We start from the raw sequence: 21,206 nt of genomic DNA, 5'->3' as shown, positions 1-21,206 counted from the left end.
GGTTTTTTAAGGGTATTTTATTATTACATTTTGGTTTTATACATAGCCCCCCCCCCCCCCCATTTCAGGTCACCATAATGTTTGTGATAAATGGCTTTTTCTGATGAATCAGGTGTATCCAATTGCTCCCTTAGCGCAGATATAAGAGAGCTATCAGTATCTAGTCTTGGTTCTAGACTTTTGATTGCCTTTGGAGTCTGTTATTGCTGCTTGTCAACATGAGGACCAGAGTTGTATCTTGTATATATTCTACAAATGTGTCAATATAGAGGATTATATTGAAACTGTAGAGACAAAATTTGACTGCATGTGACAGGGCCTCAAGAATGATGGAAGCCTTTGCTTACCTCAGAGACATCTTTATTGAATGGCGCATCAACAAATATGGGCCGATTATCATTGGCATCATGCAGAATCACAATCAAAGTTTTTCTAACCTTTTAAGAGAGAATAGTGTTTAGTACATCACATGTAAAACAAAGTATTTCAATATTGCAACACACATATTGCTATATATTCATATTCATACTTACAGCATCATTCATTCCATCATAAACTGATAATTCCACATTAAAGGTAACTTTTTCCTACAAGAAAAAACAAAACAAAACAAACAACAACAACAAAAAAAAAAAAAACATGTCTGACTTCTTAATTGTGAATTATTACATTGAATTTCAAAGCTTTATGTTTTGATGTAAAATGAGTTGTTGAGTCTCTACATTACATCTTTTAAGTCACTTAAGTTCAGGACACAGTGATTCATTGTAAAGATTTGGGTAATGGGTAATAACAATTTTCATGAACCATGAATGGATTCTTTATATTCTCTACATACACACACTTTTAACATTTTATATATCTAATGCTGTCATTGTGAAAAAAGGAAGTCATACAAAATTATCAACACATGTGTTGTTAAATTTGCTAGCATTGTGTTGTTTGCTCTTTGAAAATGGAGGGATACTAAACCCTCAATAGGATTTTAATGGGCTTTCGGTTATAAGTGAGACACAGAGGACAATATGAATTCGCAACAACAAAGTGCACTGTCTGTATTGCAAACAGAGCTTTTTGTAAAAGGGTAGTGTGACTTGTTTACAGAATCATAAGTATCAACAGAACATGTAAAAGGGTATAAACTGTGTGGAAGGAAGGAGAAGGAAGATTATGTGAGTTGCTTTATCTGGCACTGCCAAAAGGATAAGGTAGTGTCTGTTCTGGGTTGTGTCTTTTTTGACTAAACAAACTGAGTGCAATAGACTTACCTCTCTGTCAAGAGGAGACTTAATGTGAACAATTCCTGAGTTTGGATTTACACTGAAGTAAAACCTGTTCTCTCCATTGATGCTGAAGGTCAAAGGATCATTCTCTGCATCACTTGCTTGAATTGTGAAGGCATAATGACCTAACAGAAACAAAGTATAATTTTGTATCTTTTCATTCAGAATTAAAAATCTTATTTTGTGCACACACACACACACACACACACATACAGGTAATGGCCAAAAGGTGGCAACCCTTAGGTAAGTGACAGACAGAAAGTAAGTTGAAAGCTGCTTCCTCACACAGTGCTTCTACACAGGTGTGGTCGAGTGAAGAAATTAACAGCCCAGCATGCTCAGGGTCATTTACAAAAATTCTTGGCAGGCGTGGTTGCTTATAATATTGGCTAGCAGGGCTATAAGAAGAAAACTCAGTGACTTTTAAAGAAGCAGGTTTATTATACTTCTAAAGATGATTATTTATTGTTTATTTAAAATCCAAAGTCCTGAAGTACAGAGGAAAAATGACAAAAATAGTTTTTCTGTCCGAATACCAACAGACTACACTGTAAATTTACCATGTATTTTATTCATGGAATGGTTTTTTTAAAATCATGTATTGGACAAATAAAGTGAAATTAAAATTTAATAGAATAGATGAATACACAAACAAAGAAACAGAACATAAATGTAAAAATGTATGCTTACCAACTGGTATGTCCTCTCTTAAATTAATTAAAGTCATGTGTATGATTGGAGATGTGTTTCCAGAGGCTTAAAGAAAACATAAAACCAGATAGGTTAGTGAGAGACAATAATGTATATGTACAATGATGTGAAAAAGAAAGTACATATTAGGACATAGCTAATCCTCATCTAACCTCACGTGACAAATAACACATAACAGATTTTATTTTGATATTTGCAATTATAATTGCACCCCATGATTCCTCCTTTAGCACTGGGCCAGAATTCCCCTGGTGTAACATAAGAGACTGGTGAACTGTATTATTTCAGGCTATTGACGCTGAAAGTAGTTCTTCAGGCTACTGAATCATAGGATGCACTTACTTTTTCACCGAAGGCTTCTGCATGTTGGCTTATTTGAATAAATAAAGTCCAAGAGAAATCTTAGGTTTACTGTTAGGACTTGGTGAGGTTTAGATGCCAGGGTTAGTTATGATCTGTTTTATGTAATCTCATGTTGTATAGATAATCTGATGTCATATAGAGAAGGCAAGTATTTCAATCATTTTCTTAATCCACTGTGATCTTGCAATCAGTGTAGCTGTCATAATTGTCAGTGTTCAGTGAACAGTTTCATGTCAAAGATCTTGGTGGATCCAGCAATCCATTGATATCTTCCCTATTCTTGTCAAGCTATGCATACCTCACACTGCTTTGGCGACTTCATAGAAAATAAAGTCATAATAATAATAATAATAATAATAATAATAATAATAATAATAATGTTTTTTTATATAGAGCTTTTCACAATCTCAAAGACGCTTTACAACACAGGGAAGAAACAATCAACAAAAGAAACCAGGGTACAAGCATAATTATCAAAAAAAAAAGTACTGAAGAAAAACAATTTTCCGGAATCATCTGCACTCACCTCACATAACATAAGTTTTAAGAAGTAAAGTATGACCTTGAACTAAGCACAACGACTCACCTGTTTGGAAGAACAATGCAAAGAAGAGCAGCATGAGGCTTGCCTCCTTCATTTTCCACGAGGACTGCAAAGAAAAAAAGTTCTAATTCTCAGTCACTTAGGTTGAGCATCTGAATGTAAAGTTACAACATAAACTATGCAACATAAAAGAGGCCAGTCAGATCACGTTTTGGCAGATGATCTCATTCGATCAACTTTTTAATAGTGATTGTATTACCCATTAATTCCATAGCATTGATCTCTTAATGAAAATATTCTGTTTTTTATTAATGCTAACTATTTAATCTTCTATTTCCTTTTTCAGATGATCCAATCATGGCAATTTGCTTTTGTCAAGTTAAACCCATTTTACATAATCCATTGTATCTTCAATGAGAATGTGTATTTTGTGTTTTATGTTACAATTAATATTTTCTAAAATTCATGAACGGATATTTCACATTCTTGCAATTATTAAAAGGAAAACGAAAGGTACTTTTAATCCAGCTGTCCTCATACATATACAGTATAAACTGCTTTTAGTTTTGCATCATAACTACAGATTACAGTCTTTAATATGCTTGTTAATTATTATTTACATCAGAATGAAGGCCTGTAATCTATCACATGGAACATAAGCATGGTCAAAATTCTGCCTTCTTAAAATGTTAAAGATAAATTCTACAATGAAGATATAATAGATAACATATTTGATGAGATAAATAATTCTCGAAATAGAGTGTACTTACTTGCGTTGCAGGTTTTATCTCCAGTCTGTTGGATGCCTTCCTCTCAGCTATAAGAATGTGAAGACCAGATCAGTACATGGCTAGATTCACCAGTAATTAACCGCTTTTGCTATTAGTTTCCCAACTGTAAGCATTAATCTTTAACACACTGTGAACAGAATAGTCGTTGAGCCTTTTTTTCCGATTGATGATAAAGCATCTGACAATGTGCAATGGGTTGTTTGCTGCAACTCCTTCTGTAATGAAAGCTTTAAAATGTCAGGTTACAGTCCCTCTCTGGAAAATCAGTAACTCAGAGCACACTGTTCATACTGTAAACTCAATCTGATTCACACAATAAAGGACAACTAAATGAGAAGAACAGGGCAAGCTTTGATGTGTCTTCTGGGTTGGCAGTGTAGAAAAGCCGCCACACTAATTACTTGAACCATTACACTTCGCTAACTCCATTTAAGTTCAACTACGGGGCGTTTAGAGGGACAATTGCACTGTCCTTTGGTATAAATGCCTCAGCCATGGTCCCAGGCAGATCTTCTATTTTATTCCTGCATGTCCTAGCTATATATCTGCAATTGTGTGGACAATTCACATTTAATTGTGGACACATTTGCTGGTTGAGGGTAAACCAAGTCACTTTCAAGAAATTTTTTTTTTTTTTTTAAATTGGCGTTCATGAACATCTGAGCACTCTGTGTGTAAGACTAATGAGCTCCTCCAATTAAATACTCCCAGAGAGTCCTCAAATGGCCGCTGATAGCTATCTTCAGCCAAGGATTATCCAGTGCAGAACATTGGTACATTGTTCATAAATATGACCAAACACGAAAAACATGGCCTACATTCCAAAACAAAATGAAAACAAAGGGGTGGTTGTATTTGCTTCTATCTGCATTAATGAGTCTTCAGTGGTCTGGATTGGAGCCTGATGAATCCGGGGGATATTGGGAAGCTGAGCAACCCTTCAGCATGTGTTCATTTTAAAGGCATTCAAAGAACATTGCTAAATGTTTTCACTCATGATATACAGATGTTGTAGAAAAAATATCAGTATTTATCGGTATATCGGTATATTTAATATTAATATATAAACTAATTGCGTTTTTAAATTATCACACAAAATGCATTCACTGCTTTCGTCTGCTGAAGTTGATAAAGCCTTTAGGGTGGGGATGAATAACTGTGGATACTGTAGTTATAGAAATGATAGGCTTACAAGAGGATAATGACGGTGCATAGGCTATGTAAACGTGTACTCCAAGGAGAAAGGAGGGAGAAATGTGCTGATTTCGTTAAGACCAAAGAAATGACCTTTTAAAAATTGCACTTTGTATTTCTACTTTCCATTCCGTTATCTATTTTGTCATGAACATTTTAATGCTTTTCTCAGTGTTTCTGTAATACGCCTTGATACATTTTCCCTTAGCCTATATAAGAAAACTGCTATAATTTATAAATACAAACATTTAAATTTTTTTTTTGCTTTTTATTTTGGACTCATCTAAAAAGAGATTCGTAGCAGGTTTTGATTGAGTTGTGTCCTTTATTTTAAGAAAATAGAAAATTATTTTAATATAAATGATTCCATAATCTTTATCAAATTTGGTTGTTACTGGTGCATACATTGATGCTGTAATAGTAGATACATCTGATGTTACTGCCAGCTCATGTGCAGGAGCTTGTCTTTGCAAAATACAACTTGGGGAATTTTGAGTAAGAGCATAATAGCTTAAGATGTATTCCACCCAAGGAATCCTTTCAATGTTTTATTTTAATGAATTTATTCAAGCTTATGCAGATCAAACATAAAGGTAAAGTGGGACTTCAACAAAGAGGGGAGAAAAAGTATTACCAAACAAAGAACAACAAAACATGTTAGCACATTCTGTCATTTTTATTTCATTAGAAGTTCATAGCATCCAGTAGTTCATAATGAAATGAGGGACAATTTTTTAAATTATAAAATATATTTTTTATTACCTGTTGTTAAACTGCACTATTATTGATGTCATTGTAAAACCATGACTTTAATGCTTTAATAACTCAACAATAGCAGTGCCAGTTATTATAATGTTAAAAATCAGGGATGTTTGGCATTTTATACAATTTGGGTTAAACCAATTCCAGTTTTAGCCTTGCCTGCTTTCGGTTTTCTCCAAATTCAAATACAGATAATTTTCTGGTTGAACAAATACAGATGCAAATACAAATAGTAGTGTCTCCCCCACCCTCAGTGTGTGTACAGGTAACAGCTGTTACAGTTATGCCTCCTCTAAGTTGCTATAACAAACATGCTTTTTTTACTGTTAAATGTTTACAGAATGCCATATAAAGCAAATATAAGAGGGTTGGCACCCAGGGAGGTCATGGAGAGGGCTTCAGATTTGGAGATTAGGGACATTAGATGGTGTTAAAAGCAATTGTGAGGAGACCTTAGGCATTTTATATGATTTTGACATAGCTGCTTCTTCTAGATGCTCGGAGTGATTAATGGAAAAGAAACAGCCACCTGGTCACACACATTTATAATAATCACACACCAGCTTTGTTTGTATGGTAGGCTATATGCTTAGTAAAAGCTTACCTGTGCGTTAAGAAACAAACAAAAGCAGCTTTCCTCATCGATTTGGACATTACCACAACTCACATGGTAAGTTACTAATTTGCCTGTGTGTCAGTGTCGTTCTTTATGAACAAAGCCTCAAGCTTCATAAACTGAGAATGTGGCTGGTCTTACGTTACCACTGGAAATGCGTTTCCTTGATTAACATTTGTATGTGTTGTAAAAACCTGCGAAAGCACATTATAGGGCATTTTTATTTACTGTTACAATTATTCTGCTCCTCTGCTGAAATCATACTGACTAGGTGCTATGGATGTAACATCAGACTGCGAGTACTTTGGTAATTTAATTGTATCTAACTTTATTAATGTATAAATGTAACTGAAATGCCTAATTACTGCTGACATCAATAATATTTCATAGTGCTTGGCTAAATATTTAAATAAGCAAATGAGCAAGTGAATGAGCAAAATCCAAAAACTGTTACATTTATGGTGACCCTCCCCTACTGTATTGTTTTTGTAAAAAATAACCAACCCCCTCCCCCCTCTCCCAACTGTGACCCCAGTCACCTCAACCATGTAAGGCACCAGCTGGTACCGCAGTGCTGCCAGACATATTCTAGCTGATTTTCAAGCACATTTTTGTATAATTCTAGTATCTCCAGCAGTTTGTTTTCAGCAGCAGACTCAGTGTAATAAAAAAAATAATTTCTTGAGTTTATCAGGTTTTTAAAGGGGATTTCTATGCCATTTTAATACCATTACCACTCCTGCCATGCTTTGAGATCCAAATAAATCAGTCCTCCAAAAATATAATTCTGCAACGCTCCTTTTCTTAAATGACAGCCATAGCAGAGGCAGAATATACTAACCTAGAGCAATGATAGTGAATGATATTAAAGGAAATAAGAGCTGAGTGAGAAAATAGGTCAATGTCCCTTTAAATGAAATCAGTGCTCCAAATCAGTCAGCAAATTGTAACCCATGTGGTCCAGCCTTTCTCCTATTATCTTATTCAGCTAATTCCAGAAGACACTCCCCATGCTCCTGCTCTCAGTGCAGTAATTTCAAGAATAGAACATTGTCTCTGATGATGCTAGGGAATGACGTAGGTCTACACCCCCCCCTCCCCCCATTGCTCTCTCGCTATCTCCCCCCCCCCTCTCTCTCTCTCTCGCTCACTCGCTCAGTCATGCTGCTCAGGCACTGCAGTAGCAGAGGAATGCTGGATTTGCTTGCTTGCTGATGAACATGGCAGAGCTGAAAGGCAAAGTATAAGACCGATGCCATGCTACGTCGTTCAAACCGGGTGAAAGACAGTAGGATGAATATGAGAGGAAAAAGAAGACAGTCATAAGGATCTTATCAATCTGTGATTATCTTTCCTGCTCCGAAGCTCAGTGGATGACAAGACTGGTTTATGATCCTGTTCCCCAGGCATAAATACCTTTCTGCCTCTTCTTTCATCGACAGAATCAAGTAACCAAGACAAGGGTAAATCTGAGCTCCGGATTTATGAGTCAAATCGTGTCCTCCACCTGCTCGCGGTAACTGCACAGGCATTTGCCATTGTGCCCCTCCCCCATTAGTCTACCTTGCGCCGAGGTATTTTTACCGGGCAATAAAACGGCGAGAAAAGCAATATTGTCAAAGGAATTGTTTTTTGTACTGGCGAAGCCTCCACGGTGGCTGTTGTTGTGCGTCTATAAGCCGGAGTCCTTTGGAATCTTTTGGAATGGCCTTGTTTTGCAGCACTGCACCATGCCTGCAGGTGCAGTGAAGGGGAAAGGCAAAGATGAGGATACAGGAGCGCCTGACTGCAAGTCTTTAAGCTTGCTATTTTTGATTTTTTGATGCTGCTACTATTGAGGTAATGGTCCTATTATTACTATTATTATGATTTTATATATATTTAATTAATTTATATATTTATAATAATTCATTTATCTATTTATTTATTTTTTTTTTTTTGGGGGGGGGGGGGGGGGGGGGGGCAGTTTCTTGCTGCTGTTTCTATTTTTGTCAGATTGATTGTCTATTAACCATCCCTGGTGTAGAGAGGATTAGGTGTAGTACCTTTGGCCCTTGGTAATATCCTTTGTCTCCCTTAGCTGGAAGGCTGATTTGTGGAGAAAATGCTTATGGCCCGTGACACCGCCCAGGATGAGGCACAGAAACTGCATAGGAAGTGGCTGAAGCACCAGACCTTTATGGCCGAACTTGCTCAGAATAAGGAGTGGTTGAAGAAGATTGAGAAGGTGAGAGCACCGGAGAAGTTGATTTCTCTTTGTCTTTATATTAATAAACGATCCTGAGGGTCGCTGAGGCTCATTAAGTCCGTCAGGTTAGATATCAGGGTGCTCCCCTTTACAAAGATGCTTTGCATGATTTGCCATCGACTCTTTCTATAGCAAACTGGCATGTCTCATTGCGCATTTTTATAGGGGGTAGTCATGTGATGCTTTGGCTTCTGTGTTATTAAATTTGTTTGTCTTTCCTTGGGTGAGGAATACAGCTTTTTGAGCATGCATTGCAGGTCGTAGGGGCAGAGTTTTTTTTCTCAGTGATTTAAAATCAGATTGATAATAATTATGATGAATAGGTTTATTATCATCCCCTAATCTTTTCTGTTTTTTTTTTTGGACCGAATACACATTCACTTGATGTTAATCTTGAGCAGCAGAAGGCTTTGCTGGATCCAAAATGACTGTCTGAATCTGCTGCTCCAAAAGCCTGCATCCTGAGTGTTTTGATAAACTATTTATAGGCCTATTCAGACCTGAGATGCATGTGCGCAAGATGCTATTTTAGCCAGCTTGCTAGTTAAGCAGTCTTCCTGTTGCAATATTACAGTCATAAGCAGCTATGTTATGCTAATGTTAACTATATCAAGTTGCTTATTCATCATTAATACATTATTTGTTTTATGATTTGCTTTATTACTTCACATTTTACACAAAAATAATTAAAATCACTGTTTCAGATAACTGTTGATCATAGCAAATCACATACCTTCCTAAGGTCAAAAAAGAACTGCTAATATTGAAGGCTTTATATCTCTTTTTTCCTAAATGTAGCATGCTTTTTTGTAGTAAGCAACCTTGTGCTTACATAAGCATATACATTTCTATGGTACAAACCCTGGACTTGGCTGTGGTTACACTGAGGAGTGTCACAGCCTGGTGCAATTTTATGAATTGGTATTATGAATACCTCCTCACCTAAGAGGTGATATGTTCTCTTAATATTCTATAATTGTAATCGGCTTATACATCGATTAAAGGGTTGTATGGTTTCAATTTTTGCTCTTTGATTTTTAAATTTTTAAATTTTATTTTGGCATTCGTGGATTTATACCTTGTGATTTTCTTAGCAGTGCATCCCCTGTGTTCAGTGAAAAGTGGGGGCTGCACCATTCTCTGATCTTTCCATTTCCTGCATTTAGATATACCTATTATATTGTTGTTTTTTTACAACCCTTTAGTATTGTTTATTTCCATACAAGATTTCCGATCTATTTTCATTTTTACATACCTCTGTAAAGGGGCTGGCATTTAAATAAAGTGATGGGCTCTAGTAGTGTGGCATTATGAAGTCAGCAGAAGAAAGGATATTTAGGATAGCTAGATGGATATCTAGCGAGTGAGTTAACAGGCAAACAGCTATTGGAGGCCTTTGGGAATTTGTGTTGAGTGATATTTAAAAACTCTTGTTCATTTTTTAAATGAGGCCCATATCACATTTTTGTTTTTATATTGTGACCAATATCTGATTTACTTTGTGCAGTCGGTAGCTAACCAAGTATCATACCATACCCAAAGGTAACAGTAGTGTTAGGGACTGTCCTCTGAACAAAAAAAAAAAAGCTTTGAGTGAATGATGCTTTTTACTGTGCTGCTAGACCCACTGTAAATATGTATTTACAGTGATAATTACAATAAAAAACACAAAACTAATCCAAAACAGAGAAAACAAAGCCCAGCTTTGGCTAGCATGACCCCTTTAATGGTTAGCCCACAAAGCACATACTGTACAAAGAATACAGTAGTCACAGTTCATGTTCAAAGACACTATATATAAGGTCACATGACTTTCTAAAGCACATGACCAACAGGGATCAGGGGGTCCTCATAGGCACTGAATTAGCACAATAATCTGACTAATCACACAGTTAGTGCTTAATTGTGACTCCTATAAAAGTCATTTGTTTTCCTAACATGTAAAGAGGAAAGAAAGCAAACATGGATTGTTAAACAAAGAATTCGAGTGACACCATGCATATATTCAGAAGATTCAGCACAGCAATTTAACCATAGATGCACACAAAACAACAAGCAATGGTGTAAAAAAAGTAATAGATGATGGGGCTATCCAAAGCTTAGGCGTATGTGCGACTGCATTTGCCTTCTCAATTATGCAAGGTTCATGTTGTACTCATACTTGGAAATCCTCAAAATTCAGTCTATTGAACTGGACTGGCATTTGGCCAAAGCTCACAAACTACCTGGAATTGTTAAAGAGGGTTTCATGCATTGCCTAAGCATAAAGTTGCACTGTATAGCACTTCCAAATAACGCAATTATGGAGAAAGGTTCAGACTTACCAATAAAACTTCCACCTGAGCCATGCAATCAGGTACAAGGCCAGTTCTAGGCATAGGCAAGAAGGGTGGTTGCCCATGTTTCTGTTTGTACAGGGAGTGCCAAACAAAGGTTATAAAAATAAATGAAAATCCATGCATTTTGTCCATGATAGTCGGAAGCATGAGCATTGGAGGCATGGAAGTTGGTGGTCCACCCCACCCTCTACCCCTCAGACTGCAATCTCACTTAGCGTGGCAGAATGGGTAGAGCTATGCCTGGGCAGGTATAGCTGGAACCAATCCAGGTTAGTTGCTGATATGTAGGGGGATATGCTGCATGTGGTTCAGCAATATCGAATGACTGACTGTATTAAACACAGCCACTCGTTGCTGCTGTAACAGTGCAGCAGCAGTGACTGTAGCTGTATTGCTAAGGCGGGCGAGCAGAGTGAGAGGTCCTCTCAGCAGCAGTGCAGCAGCTGGGCTGAAGCAGCAGGAAAGTGCCTGGTCTGAGTGGTCTAAGTGGTTTAAATGCTCAGAGCAGTGGCAAGATGAAGGACAAGGTCATTCCTCCAGCTTAGATCTGGCATTTTGGAGAACCTATGCCCCTGCTTGCCTTGAGGTCTACAAACAGCTGCAACTCCCGATGGAAGGGATTAATCTATGAAACTGGAGCTACGCTGACAGTGAGGCCTAGGCCTCAAATCTGCCGGCATAACCTACTGGTGAAACTGACTACTATGTCATTACATATGTCATTTAATTACTGAAACTACTGTTTTTGTGAACTTTTGGTTGGACATCCATGGTTTTGTAAGTGAATTTGCTTGTCATAAAGAGACTAGATAACTATTACACTAAAACTCAGATTCAAGAAAATGTTCATAACTTAACAAAGCATGGACTTACAGCAGAAATGGATTAACTAAGAAAGCAGAAACTTCTACAGGAAGAACAAACTAAATACCATTATTCTAAAAAGGGATATAAAATAGGAAAATTACTCAGCTGACAAATTAGGAAAAAAGACAACAAAATAATATTAAAAAATTATTTCCTATAAAATGGAATGAAAATAGCATTCTTTTCAATGTATGCAGAACAAAACTATGGAACAGTTTACCATAAAGAATAAGCATTTTATATAACATATTTTGAGTGTCATCTGAGAGCACACTTGCTTAACACGGCTCTTACTGTATGCAGCTGCTGTTGATTTTACATATATTTTTCAATGGGTTAAATATTTGTCAAGCACATAAAGCATTACAATTTAAATTTGTTCAGTGGCTGACTTTAGACCACCCAATGGAAACATTGCAATGTACTTATGTTGGATATTCCAATAATTATGTATTGTATTTACATTATACATCATGCATGTATTTTTCTCATCTCATTTATTTCTCACTATTAAACATATCGCACATATGAGGATTAATATTCTGGCAAAAAAGGTAGGCAGCTGGTAGGTCTCTGTTCAAGGGGAAAGAAGTATTCAATTCAGGACTTTCATGTCATTGAACATAATATCCATGCACCTGCTGACAAGATGAAATTTGACTGTACCCTCATTTTTACAGAGCCAATGAAAGATAATGTGACAGGAAACAGAACAGATAGGGCTGCCATAGCATCATATATTGTTGGGGAGGGCAGGTATGAATGTCATTTCCTATGTAACTAACTGGGCCTGCTGTAAAGTTGACTGGCTGGGGGGTGGGAGGGAGGGGGGTGGGGGTTGCAAATGCAGACTTGGTGGGGGGGGGGGGGGTTGTGGTTACAGATGGGGCCCTAGGCGATCACCTATGTCATCTATTCCTAGAACTGGCTTCCATAACTAGTTTACCTTATTGCCATTCTCTTTTGGTGAATATTAACTTGGTGGATTGAAATAACCCAATCATTGCAGTGACACAATGAACCAGCAGGTCGAAGCCCAGTATATTTGTATGAAATGGAAGATGTTCTTCAAGAGTTTAATAGTGTATGATAATAGCCTGTGATGGAATATTGTCACACACAAAAAACCTTATCTGAAAAAAATGAATGGCTGAGCCTAATGGAAGTCCTTTTGGTTCATAGTGTAAACATTTAGGCCTACCACTGCAGATCAGTACAGCAATAGAAAGCTGTCAATACCATTTTAGTTTTTGAGATAATGATAGAACTGTATAGATTATATATGGGCAGACAGAAAGAGCAAGGATATAACCTAAGCACTGTCCAACAAGAGAGGACAAAATGGTAAGGGAAAGGGGGGAGGGGATGTAAAAAAAATTCAGAGCACTGTGTTGGGGTGACAATGAAGGTACTGTAAGGACTACACAGCTTTTCCTTTCCTTTGCTCATTGACCTTTCTAAAACCAAAAACACCAAAGAAATAAGATTAGCTGCCAAGCTCCACCAAGCCCTCCAGGACTAATTTCTTCGATGTAGCCATGGCTGCCAATGAGAGGCATCTCTTGTGTATGTTCCGCTGAATTTGGGTGCCTCCGCTAAAAGGAGCAGCCCCAAGCACAAGGGCGGGTCCACACACGATAACTGAGAGAGCACATCACCAGCCAACTCCCAAAAAGACATGAGGGCATTCCCGGAACATGTACGTAAAGGTGACCACAGCATCTAGAGCACCTGCTACAAGATTTTTCTTTGGAGGTTTTTTTATTTATTTATTCATTCATTTGTGTATGCATGCTTTCCCCCTCCCCCCATCTCCCAGTTTGGAATGCCCAATTGTATTGATCAGCGCTCACTGCTGCAACCTCGGCTATTGATTCTGGAGAGCGCAGACAAGCATGTGCTCTCCTTTGAAGCATGCAATGTCAGCTGCTGCTCTCATCACACTGCAGTTCACAAGTCAGTTCACACAGACATAAGTGGGAGGAAGAGACTGGGCCTGATTTATTGAGATCTTTAGTATGTGCAAAACCTTTAAGCACACATTGGTCATGTTATTGGATTTAAATGTGCTAAAAGGTTGTGCACGTGCTAAAGGTCTTAGTATTTGTGTACAGCTCAACGGGTGGACTTTCAGCTGCTGAAATTGCCCAGAGGAGGTCACTGGTGTTCAATGAGACAATAACACTGGTGGTCAGTCAGCACAGGCATGGTGTGTTTTCAATACCAGACTGTAGGGCCCATCCACACATTTGAAATATATCCTTATCAGGATGAACCACGCAAAAGCCCCAAGATCTTCATTTAAAAGGGTTAAACTATCCCTCTGTACAAAATTATGATGCATTACTTGGTGAGCCAAATTTTTATAGGATAACGTTATGTTAAGAAAATGTTATGGAGATTACTGTCCCAGGCCAAAGTAATACCAAATGGGATCTTTAGCGACAATAGTAATCCTCAAATGTGATTGAGCTGTTCATAAACTACAAATAGCTTAGGATATAAGTCAATAGTAACCCTGGCAGCTATCTGCAGCTGATTCTATAACATTAATTGGAAACTTGCCAGTCATTTAACATGGTATCATTTTGGGACATAAATGAAAATAAAAGTCAGCAGCCATGCCACCATGTTCCCTGCTTCTGCTGGATGGCTGAAGCTAAGGAGGTGTGGGCATGGTTAGTGGCCAGCTCAAAACCGTTCTCTCCCTTTCCACTTCAGCTAATGTGTGGTGAGAATTATGGCGCAAAATGACTGCTGTACATTACCCAGGTCGGTGTTGCACATTGGTGGTGGTTAAGGAGACTTTTCCCCTCATCACTCAAAAGCATAATAATTGCTACGAAACTGTAGCAGACGACGATCTTTCGACCAAGACATTACCACTTTTCAATGTGGTAAAACCGTGAGGACGGAGTGTAGCACAGTGGGTAAGGAACTGGGCTTGTAACCGAAAGGTCGCAGGTTTGATTCCCGAGTAAGGACACTGCCGTTGTACCTTTGAGCAAGGTACTTAACCGAAATTGCTTCAGTATCTATCCAGCTGTATAAATGGATACAATGTAAAAAGTTGTGTAAGTCACTCTGGATAAGAGCGTCTGCTAAATGCCTGTAATGTAATGTTAATGTGAATGCAGGTGACCTTGGTTCAGAGAATTTAAGAGTGATTAACTGATTGGTGGGATATGGGTTGGTGGTATATAGTGTTACATTTAAAGCTATAACACTATTTAAGCACTGCATGTCTTTTGGAATTTGGGGAGCTGCTTCAGAGAGGAGGGAAGATGAGTGCTCACTGCAGCCTACCGGTATCTCCTCCTGCTTCAAACGCTCTTGGAAGCAGCAGTGTCAAGGTCGATATGGGGTGGATAATTCCTCCAAGTCTACTGGCCACTGAACAAGGCATGGCAAAAGTACAGAACACAGTAATATTCAGAATGCAGCCATCATGCTATGCCTGGGCTATGCATGCTCTTTTCCCAAGCAGATAACTCCCTTTGGTCATCAGGGAGTGTCAAAGCATGCATGAGTCACACTTCTGGAAGTCCATGCTGGTAAAAAGAGTATCACCATTCAAATGCAAGCCTGGCTTGTTTCTGGTGACTCTGTGGTGTTGCATTTTATGGATATTATCCTTACACTGAAAATGATAGAAGGCTGAATCAATGGGCATGAGGCCCTGTTATAAGATGCTAACATTGGCCAGCAGCTGTCTTTTGCACATATAGCCAGTCAGAGATGCTGTACATGAAATGGAAAAGGTAAAATATAGCAGTGCAGGGAGGAACACACCTATGCTTAGTGAGATAAAATAACTAGCTAAGTTAGTGTTAATATGCTATGCTGTGTCAATACAAAAGTATTAAAATAATGACCAAGGTTCAAAAATATGGTTTGGGATGATTTCACTTCCAGATTAAATTGCGTAGCTTGCAAGCTAGTTACAAAATCTTTCTTAGTTTTTTTTTGGACATTTTAAATGTGTTACAGGCCCATTATCGACGTTAGCAAGCCAGATATCAATGGTTTGATAACGCAGACAGATAGATATGCAGATGGTAATTAACAGCTTTTGATTCCAGTCTGGCAGTCAATGTGGCAGTATTCCCATCACTGGGAATGTATTGGCTTGTGCGTGACTGACTGAATAGCTTCAGTCCTAGTGCTGATACGGCAGGTTTCAGATTCATTGATGTATGAGTCATTTACCATGCAGTTCTACATGCTCTGGTGGCTAGCCAAATAATCACTATATGTGAATCTGTTTAGCAGGATGTCTATCAAAACATATTCATCACAGAAGGAGAACACCCCCTCAGTCCTCCAATGCTCCTGTTTTTCTGGATAAGACCATCTAAAATAAATGTATCAGACTACACATAACTTTTCATCACCTTTACTCTGCGTATGTGTCCTCTTGGTTTTTGATGAAAATACATTTTAAAACAGCAAATACTGCAACTCTTTACTTACCATCTGATTTTTTGAAGTTGTTATTCAGAACATGGCAATACCATTCCATGCACAAAATGTGATCCCTATTTTCTGTCCACCCCTTTTCTTGTAATTTTAGGAAGGCCAGCAGTTGATTCTCGAGAAGCCAGAATTGAGTTCTGTGGTGCAACAAAAGCTGAAAGAAATCCGGAAGTGCTGGGAGGACCTGGAAAGCAACACTCAGGCCAAGGCCCAGCAGCTCTTTGAGAATAACAAGGGAGACCGGAGGCAAAGCTACACAAATTTAAGCAGTCAGCTTTCCCGGCAGGATGGCCAGCTGTACCAGATGGACTACACTCAGGATCTGGCCACTGGCAATAAGCAACTCGGCAAGCTACAGGTTTCTGCATTCATTTCCTCTGGCATCATTTTACTTTGTCTTTTCTTTTTTTTTCTTTTTTTTGGTGAGAAAATTTGTAGTATTGTTATATTCCTTTGGACAAAACACATGAAAACAGACATGCCGATGCAAGGGCACAGATACTGTAAATCTGAATATCCTCCCCCAACCCCAAGGACATCACATATGAGAAAGTGATTTAGATGCAACAAGAATGATTAAGTCAACAGGATAAATTATTGTGTGAAAAATACATACATGCATATGTACTACACTGAATGGTGGTGTTGTATAGTGGTTAGACAACTGGGCTTGTAATCTAAAGGTTGCAGGTTTGACTCCCAGGTAGAACATTATCCTGGATAAGAAAGTCTACTAGATGCCAGCTTAGTCTTGGGTCACAGCTATGATTCATTATCTTCGTCAACGGCCTTCTTAGGATAGCCTGCAGTCCTAGGTCAGCCATGTTTTCAAGCCACTACAACAGTGGTGAAATAAATTGATGGTATTGATGGTATATTGGTTGTCACATGGCTAACAGCCATTTCCATAAGTATGTTATGGACCTGTTTCCATCATGACCATTATAAACATAACTTGGGATCTCTCAAGGAATCTCCCAGAGCTCTATTTTGGCTAGCAATTTATATAAATGACATTGCTTATCTATTAAGAATTGTACACTATATTTATATGCTGATAACACTGTTTTGTAAATGCAAGTGTCCCCTTAGTTAACCAGGTAATCTTCAATCTTCAGTGCCTTTACTGTCATTCAAGTACTCACTATTAACCTTTAACCTTTTTTAAAGGGTGAAATTGAATTAAAATAAAAATTTGACATGTAATAAAATAAATTTGTAACTAAATATAGACCTATAGATAAAACTCAAAGGATATATATATATTAAATAGTACAGCCAGCAAGTATAGTAAATACTTGAGTGTCATTGAAAGTAGCAGCAGTTGAATTTTATGTCTTTGACAGGTACATGGATACGTTTATTGGTATTTACTGTATGTACCATTACATCTTTGTAAAACATGCAATAGCATGGACAATACGGGTATGAGAAAACAATTGAAACAAATGATGAACTTATATTTATTATATTGCTGTTTGTTTGTCTCTGTCTCTGCTTCATCATTTGTGTCCTCTCTGTTTAGACATTCAAATCACCAATCGAGGGGTGGAATAAGGAGATAAGAGATATTCGTACGCAGGTGACCACCGTCCCCCAGAGGTCGCTGATCAGGGACAACACAAGTGAGAACCAAGCAGTGGTGGAGACACGCATTGTCCGTCTCATTGAGCCCCTCAAGGAGAGGCGGCGGATCCTGCTAGCTACCAAGGAGGTGAACCAACTCAGTCAAGACCTGGATAATGAGATTGTGAGTTCTCATTCTTTCTCTTTCTGAACCCATTTCTGGTTTTCTGCAATGACGAACATCGATGATAAACTGAAAATGACATTGCCACATTTAGTTTGGATGTGGATATTATTAATATTTTTTCTACTTTTAGTTTCTAGGTGTGAGATGTCTCTGTAAAATTCAAAATGATTAATTTATCACTTAAACCCAATACAATTCAGTCATTACACACCTGATCTTAAATCTTAGAGCCCTCACCAGGAATGCTTCATTTTAAAACTAGTGCCAGCAACTTTTATTGGGGTGTGTGTATTCTGAGACCAAGCCTTGAATTATGGTTGTACATAAACTTTTAAAATCAGTCCTAAAAGAAGTTGGAAGCTAGAGTTGTGAGTCCTGGGTGGGTGTTATATTATATCTCTTATTTGTTTTGGTGAGAAGCCTAGCAGAAATTTTTTTAAATATCTGATAATACATTGAAGCATGGGAATGACTACAGAGAAGTGCAATGAACAAGCTGAGAAGATCATACTGCTAATATATTTCTCATATAGTTTTAGCAAGACTGGACTAACTCTTTTGTGTGCTACTCAAATATCAGGTCTGGACTCAAAAATAACACCAAGGTACCTGTAGGCAGGTTAGTGTTTACAGTAACAGAGCCAAAATTAGATTCAGGTTGCTTAGTCATGCACTTAGGGCCAACAATTAAAATTTCAATTGTGTCTGTATTCAGCTGAATTACATTTTGAGACATCCAATATTTTATATCAGCAAGGCACTTTTGAAGGGAAGCCAACTTACTAAAACCCCCTTAGGTCTAATAGACAAGCAGAGCTGAGTATCATCCTCAAACAACTGGAAATATATCATGTCTATGACTAACTTGGCCAAGAGGTAACACATACATAAAAAATAAAATAGGGCCACAAAATCATATGTGCTGAGGAAGGCACATGGTCACAATATAGAGCGAAAATCTAAAACAGTCTAGTACAGGGACGTATAAAACTACCCATTTTCATTATAAATATTTTCTTTTTTTTCGGTGATGAATTTCTATGAAAGGTGATGAAGACTAGGGAGACTTAGGCTTAGGCATAGGATGGTTAAAGGTGGTTTTGTGCCATTGGAAGTTGATGAGGTGAGGGGGAGAAGAAATGTACAGTAATTTGAAGTTCCATTGTTTCAATCCTTTAGAAATATTTGGTGCAGCCATGAGTAAAATGGCTTGTGACACTGTTGGTTCGGTCCCCTGCACCAGCACTGGCACCATCAGGATTGGAAACCAGAGCTTAATGTCTGATCTACAAGACCCAATCAGAAATTGCCTTTTTTGCTTCATTCTGCTAAAGCAAGGGCTGATGTCAGTGCACAAAGTTATTTAGTTGGGGGATTAATAAATGGTGCCCCTTAAATATTTTGTGTTAGTAAATGCTACAGTAAACAATGGCTTTAAGTACATTACACTAAAATTTTAAGGGGAAACCAATTTTATATATATTTTTTCAGCTGTGGATCCAGGAGAGACTGCCTCTGGCCATGTGCAAAGAGTATGGGAACAGTCTTCCAGCTGTGGAACAGTTTTTGCAAAAGAATCACGTGAGTATGAGGCTTCTTTTCTTGTACAGACTTGACTTTTCCATTTGTGTGTCACCTTAGTACTTAATCGCACTCAAAGATTTGTTTACAGCTCCAGACATTAGACGATAACACTTGAAACAATAATAGCAGCTTGAATAAAAAAAGATTTTTTCAAATATAATAAGTACAGAATGGGCGGATGCATTCTCTGTTGGAGAAGGGACCGGAATGCCAAATTGTATGAATGACATCATGTGACAGTAGTCACATTGTGTCAAAAGTCCCACCAATCATGTAGTTTGCTGGTAACAATCAATAGAATAATGGCAATAGTGATTGGGAGGGTTGATCAATCAAAAATACCAAACGGAATAAAATAATCTCTGTTATGATGAAAAGACAGATCCCATTAGTGCATAAACAGAAAGTTTACTCAGCCTGAGACATTATTGTCACAATACAAGAGCCCTCTGGACTCTGCAGAGATGTTGTTTCAACAGTCTTTAGTACACAAACGTCATATAACTCACTATCCTCCCTATCCTAACAGCCCCTCTGTCCCCTCCCAATAGGATGTTCTCACATTCCCTGTCACCTCTATAGGCTTTAGGTTTCCCCTTTGTATTAGAGATTCCTTATTCAACCTTACTGGTGATTCAGCATCTCTGTGTACAACAGGGATCTCAGTGACAAAGGCATGGAAGAGGACCTTTAAATCTCGTCTGTCACCACTGTTTATGCAATGCAACCACCACTGTAAAGGATGAAGGGCTATATTATGGGCTCTAATGGTTTTGAGCTTTGGATTACATTACATTACATTACATTTATTTGGCAGACGCTTTTATCCAAAGCGATGTACAAAAGTGCATTCATCGTCATGGACAACTACAAAACACAGGTTCAATAAGATACAATACTTATTTTGTACAGCTATTTCAGCTATGGATTACAGCTATGGATAAGAGTTGGGATGGCCAGTTGATTTAATGGTCACTGAGCAGTTTCTTTCCCAAATCGAGTGACAATAGCAAGAAAACATCTTGCTGAATAAATACAATGTATGTTTGCTTCGGGTACCACAATTACATTGTTGATTTTACAACTTCTTTTGTACTATTGGTTATTTTGTAACCTCTTTTGCAACTTAAGCAATTTCTAAGGATCAGTATTCAAAATGGTAAACATTTCCATAATGGCATGAACATGGTAATTCCTCAGACGTAATTATTGTTAATTATAACAGGATGTTATGAATAAAATCATCAAAATTACATAATGTCAAACGTCCATTGGATGCTGAGGTTATTTTAATAGTTGTAGCGAAGACACATCACCCTAGTATCATACAGTAGAAGCAGTTTGTCAATGTCAGTACTAAATATAATTTGTACCCAGAAAAAAAGTCTAATATTCTTTTTTGATCCATTTTGCCAACTACATGTGTATGGGCGGTTGCTTGCATGAGTCATTTCCCTACAAATGATCACATTAAAAGATTATTCTCATCAAATACTAAGGCAAAAGGGTGCATTTTCTCATTTTTGCAATGAAGTTGGATGTACGGTGACTAATGTCTGCCACCCATTAAAAAGCATGACTCAAGACTGTACTGTTTAGGTGTTTAGCTGTTCACAAACATACTAAAATTAGCTTTTTTTAAGCATGACTAAAATATTAAGAATATGTGACTGGC

The 21,206-nt window shown here is 37.8% G+C and overlaps 2 protein-coding genes across 5 annotated transcripts in view; one reads left to right on the top strand and one right to left on the bottom strand.

Moving 5' to 3' along the window:
• Positions 1-16,317, bottom strand: part of LOC118234969 (cadherin-related family member 2-like) — a 50,887-nt gene extending 34,570 nt beyond the window's left edge. The window contains exons 1-7 of the mRNA XM_035431866.1: positions 16,192-16,317; positions 3,672-3,718; positions 2,944-3,007; positions 1,974-2,039; positions 1,269-1,408; positions 534-587; positions 348-437 (exon numbers count right to left, since the gene is read on the bottom strand). Coding sequence (XP_035287757.1) covers positions 348-437; positions 534-587; positions 1,269-1,408; positions 1,974-2,039; positions 2,944-3,007; positions 3,672-3,718; positions 16,192-16,240 — 510 coding nt within the window. The 5' untranslated portion in view covers positions 16,241-16,317. The remainder of the gene's footprint in view (positions 1-347; positions 438-533; positions 588-1,268; positions 1,409-1,973; positions 2,040-2,943; positions 3,008-3,671; positions 3,719-16,191) is intronic.
• The window catches only part of LOC118234970 (spectrin beta chain, non-erythrocytic 4-like), a 29,846-nt gene continuing 16,060 nt past the window's right edge, over positions 7,421-21,206 (top strand). For all 4 annotated transcript variants that reach the window (XM_035431868.1, XM_035431867.1, XM_035431871.1 and 1 more), the window contains exons 1-5: positions 7,421-8,103; positions 8,345-8,491; positions 16,292-16,552; positions 17,720-17,944; positions 19,439-19,528. In XM_035431868.1, coding sequence (XP_035287759.1) covers positions 8,369-8,491; positions 16,292-16,552; positions 17,720-17,944; positions 19,439-19,528 — 699 coding nt within the window. In that variant the 5' untranslated portion in view covers positions 7,421-8,103; positions 8,345-8,368. The remainder of the gene's footprint in view (positions 8,104-8,344; positions 8,492-16,291; positions 16,553-17,719; positions 17,945-19,438; positions 19,529-21,206) is intronic.

The sequence above is a fragment of the Anguilla anguilla genome, chromosome 9 (assembly GCF_013347855.1).
Source record: "Anguilla anguilla isolate fAngAng1 chromosome 9, fAngAng1.pri, whole genome shotgun sequence".
In the NCBI taxonomy this organism is placed as follows: domain Eukaryota; kingdom Metazoa; phylum Chordata; class Actinopteri; order Anguilliformes; family Anguillidae; genus Anguilla; species Anguilla anguilla.
The sequence above is the reverse complement of the archived record's forward strand: the minus strand, read 5'-3'. Positions and strand labels throughout refer to the sequence as shown.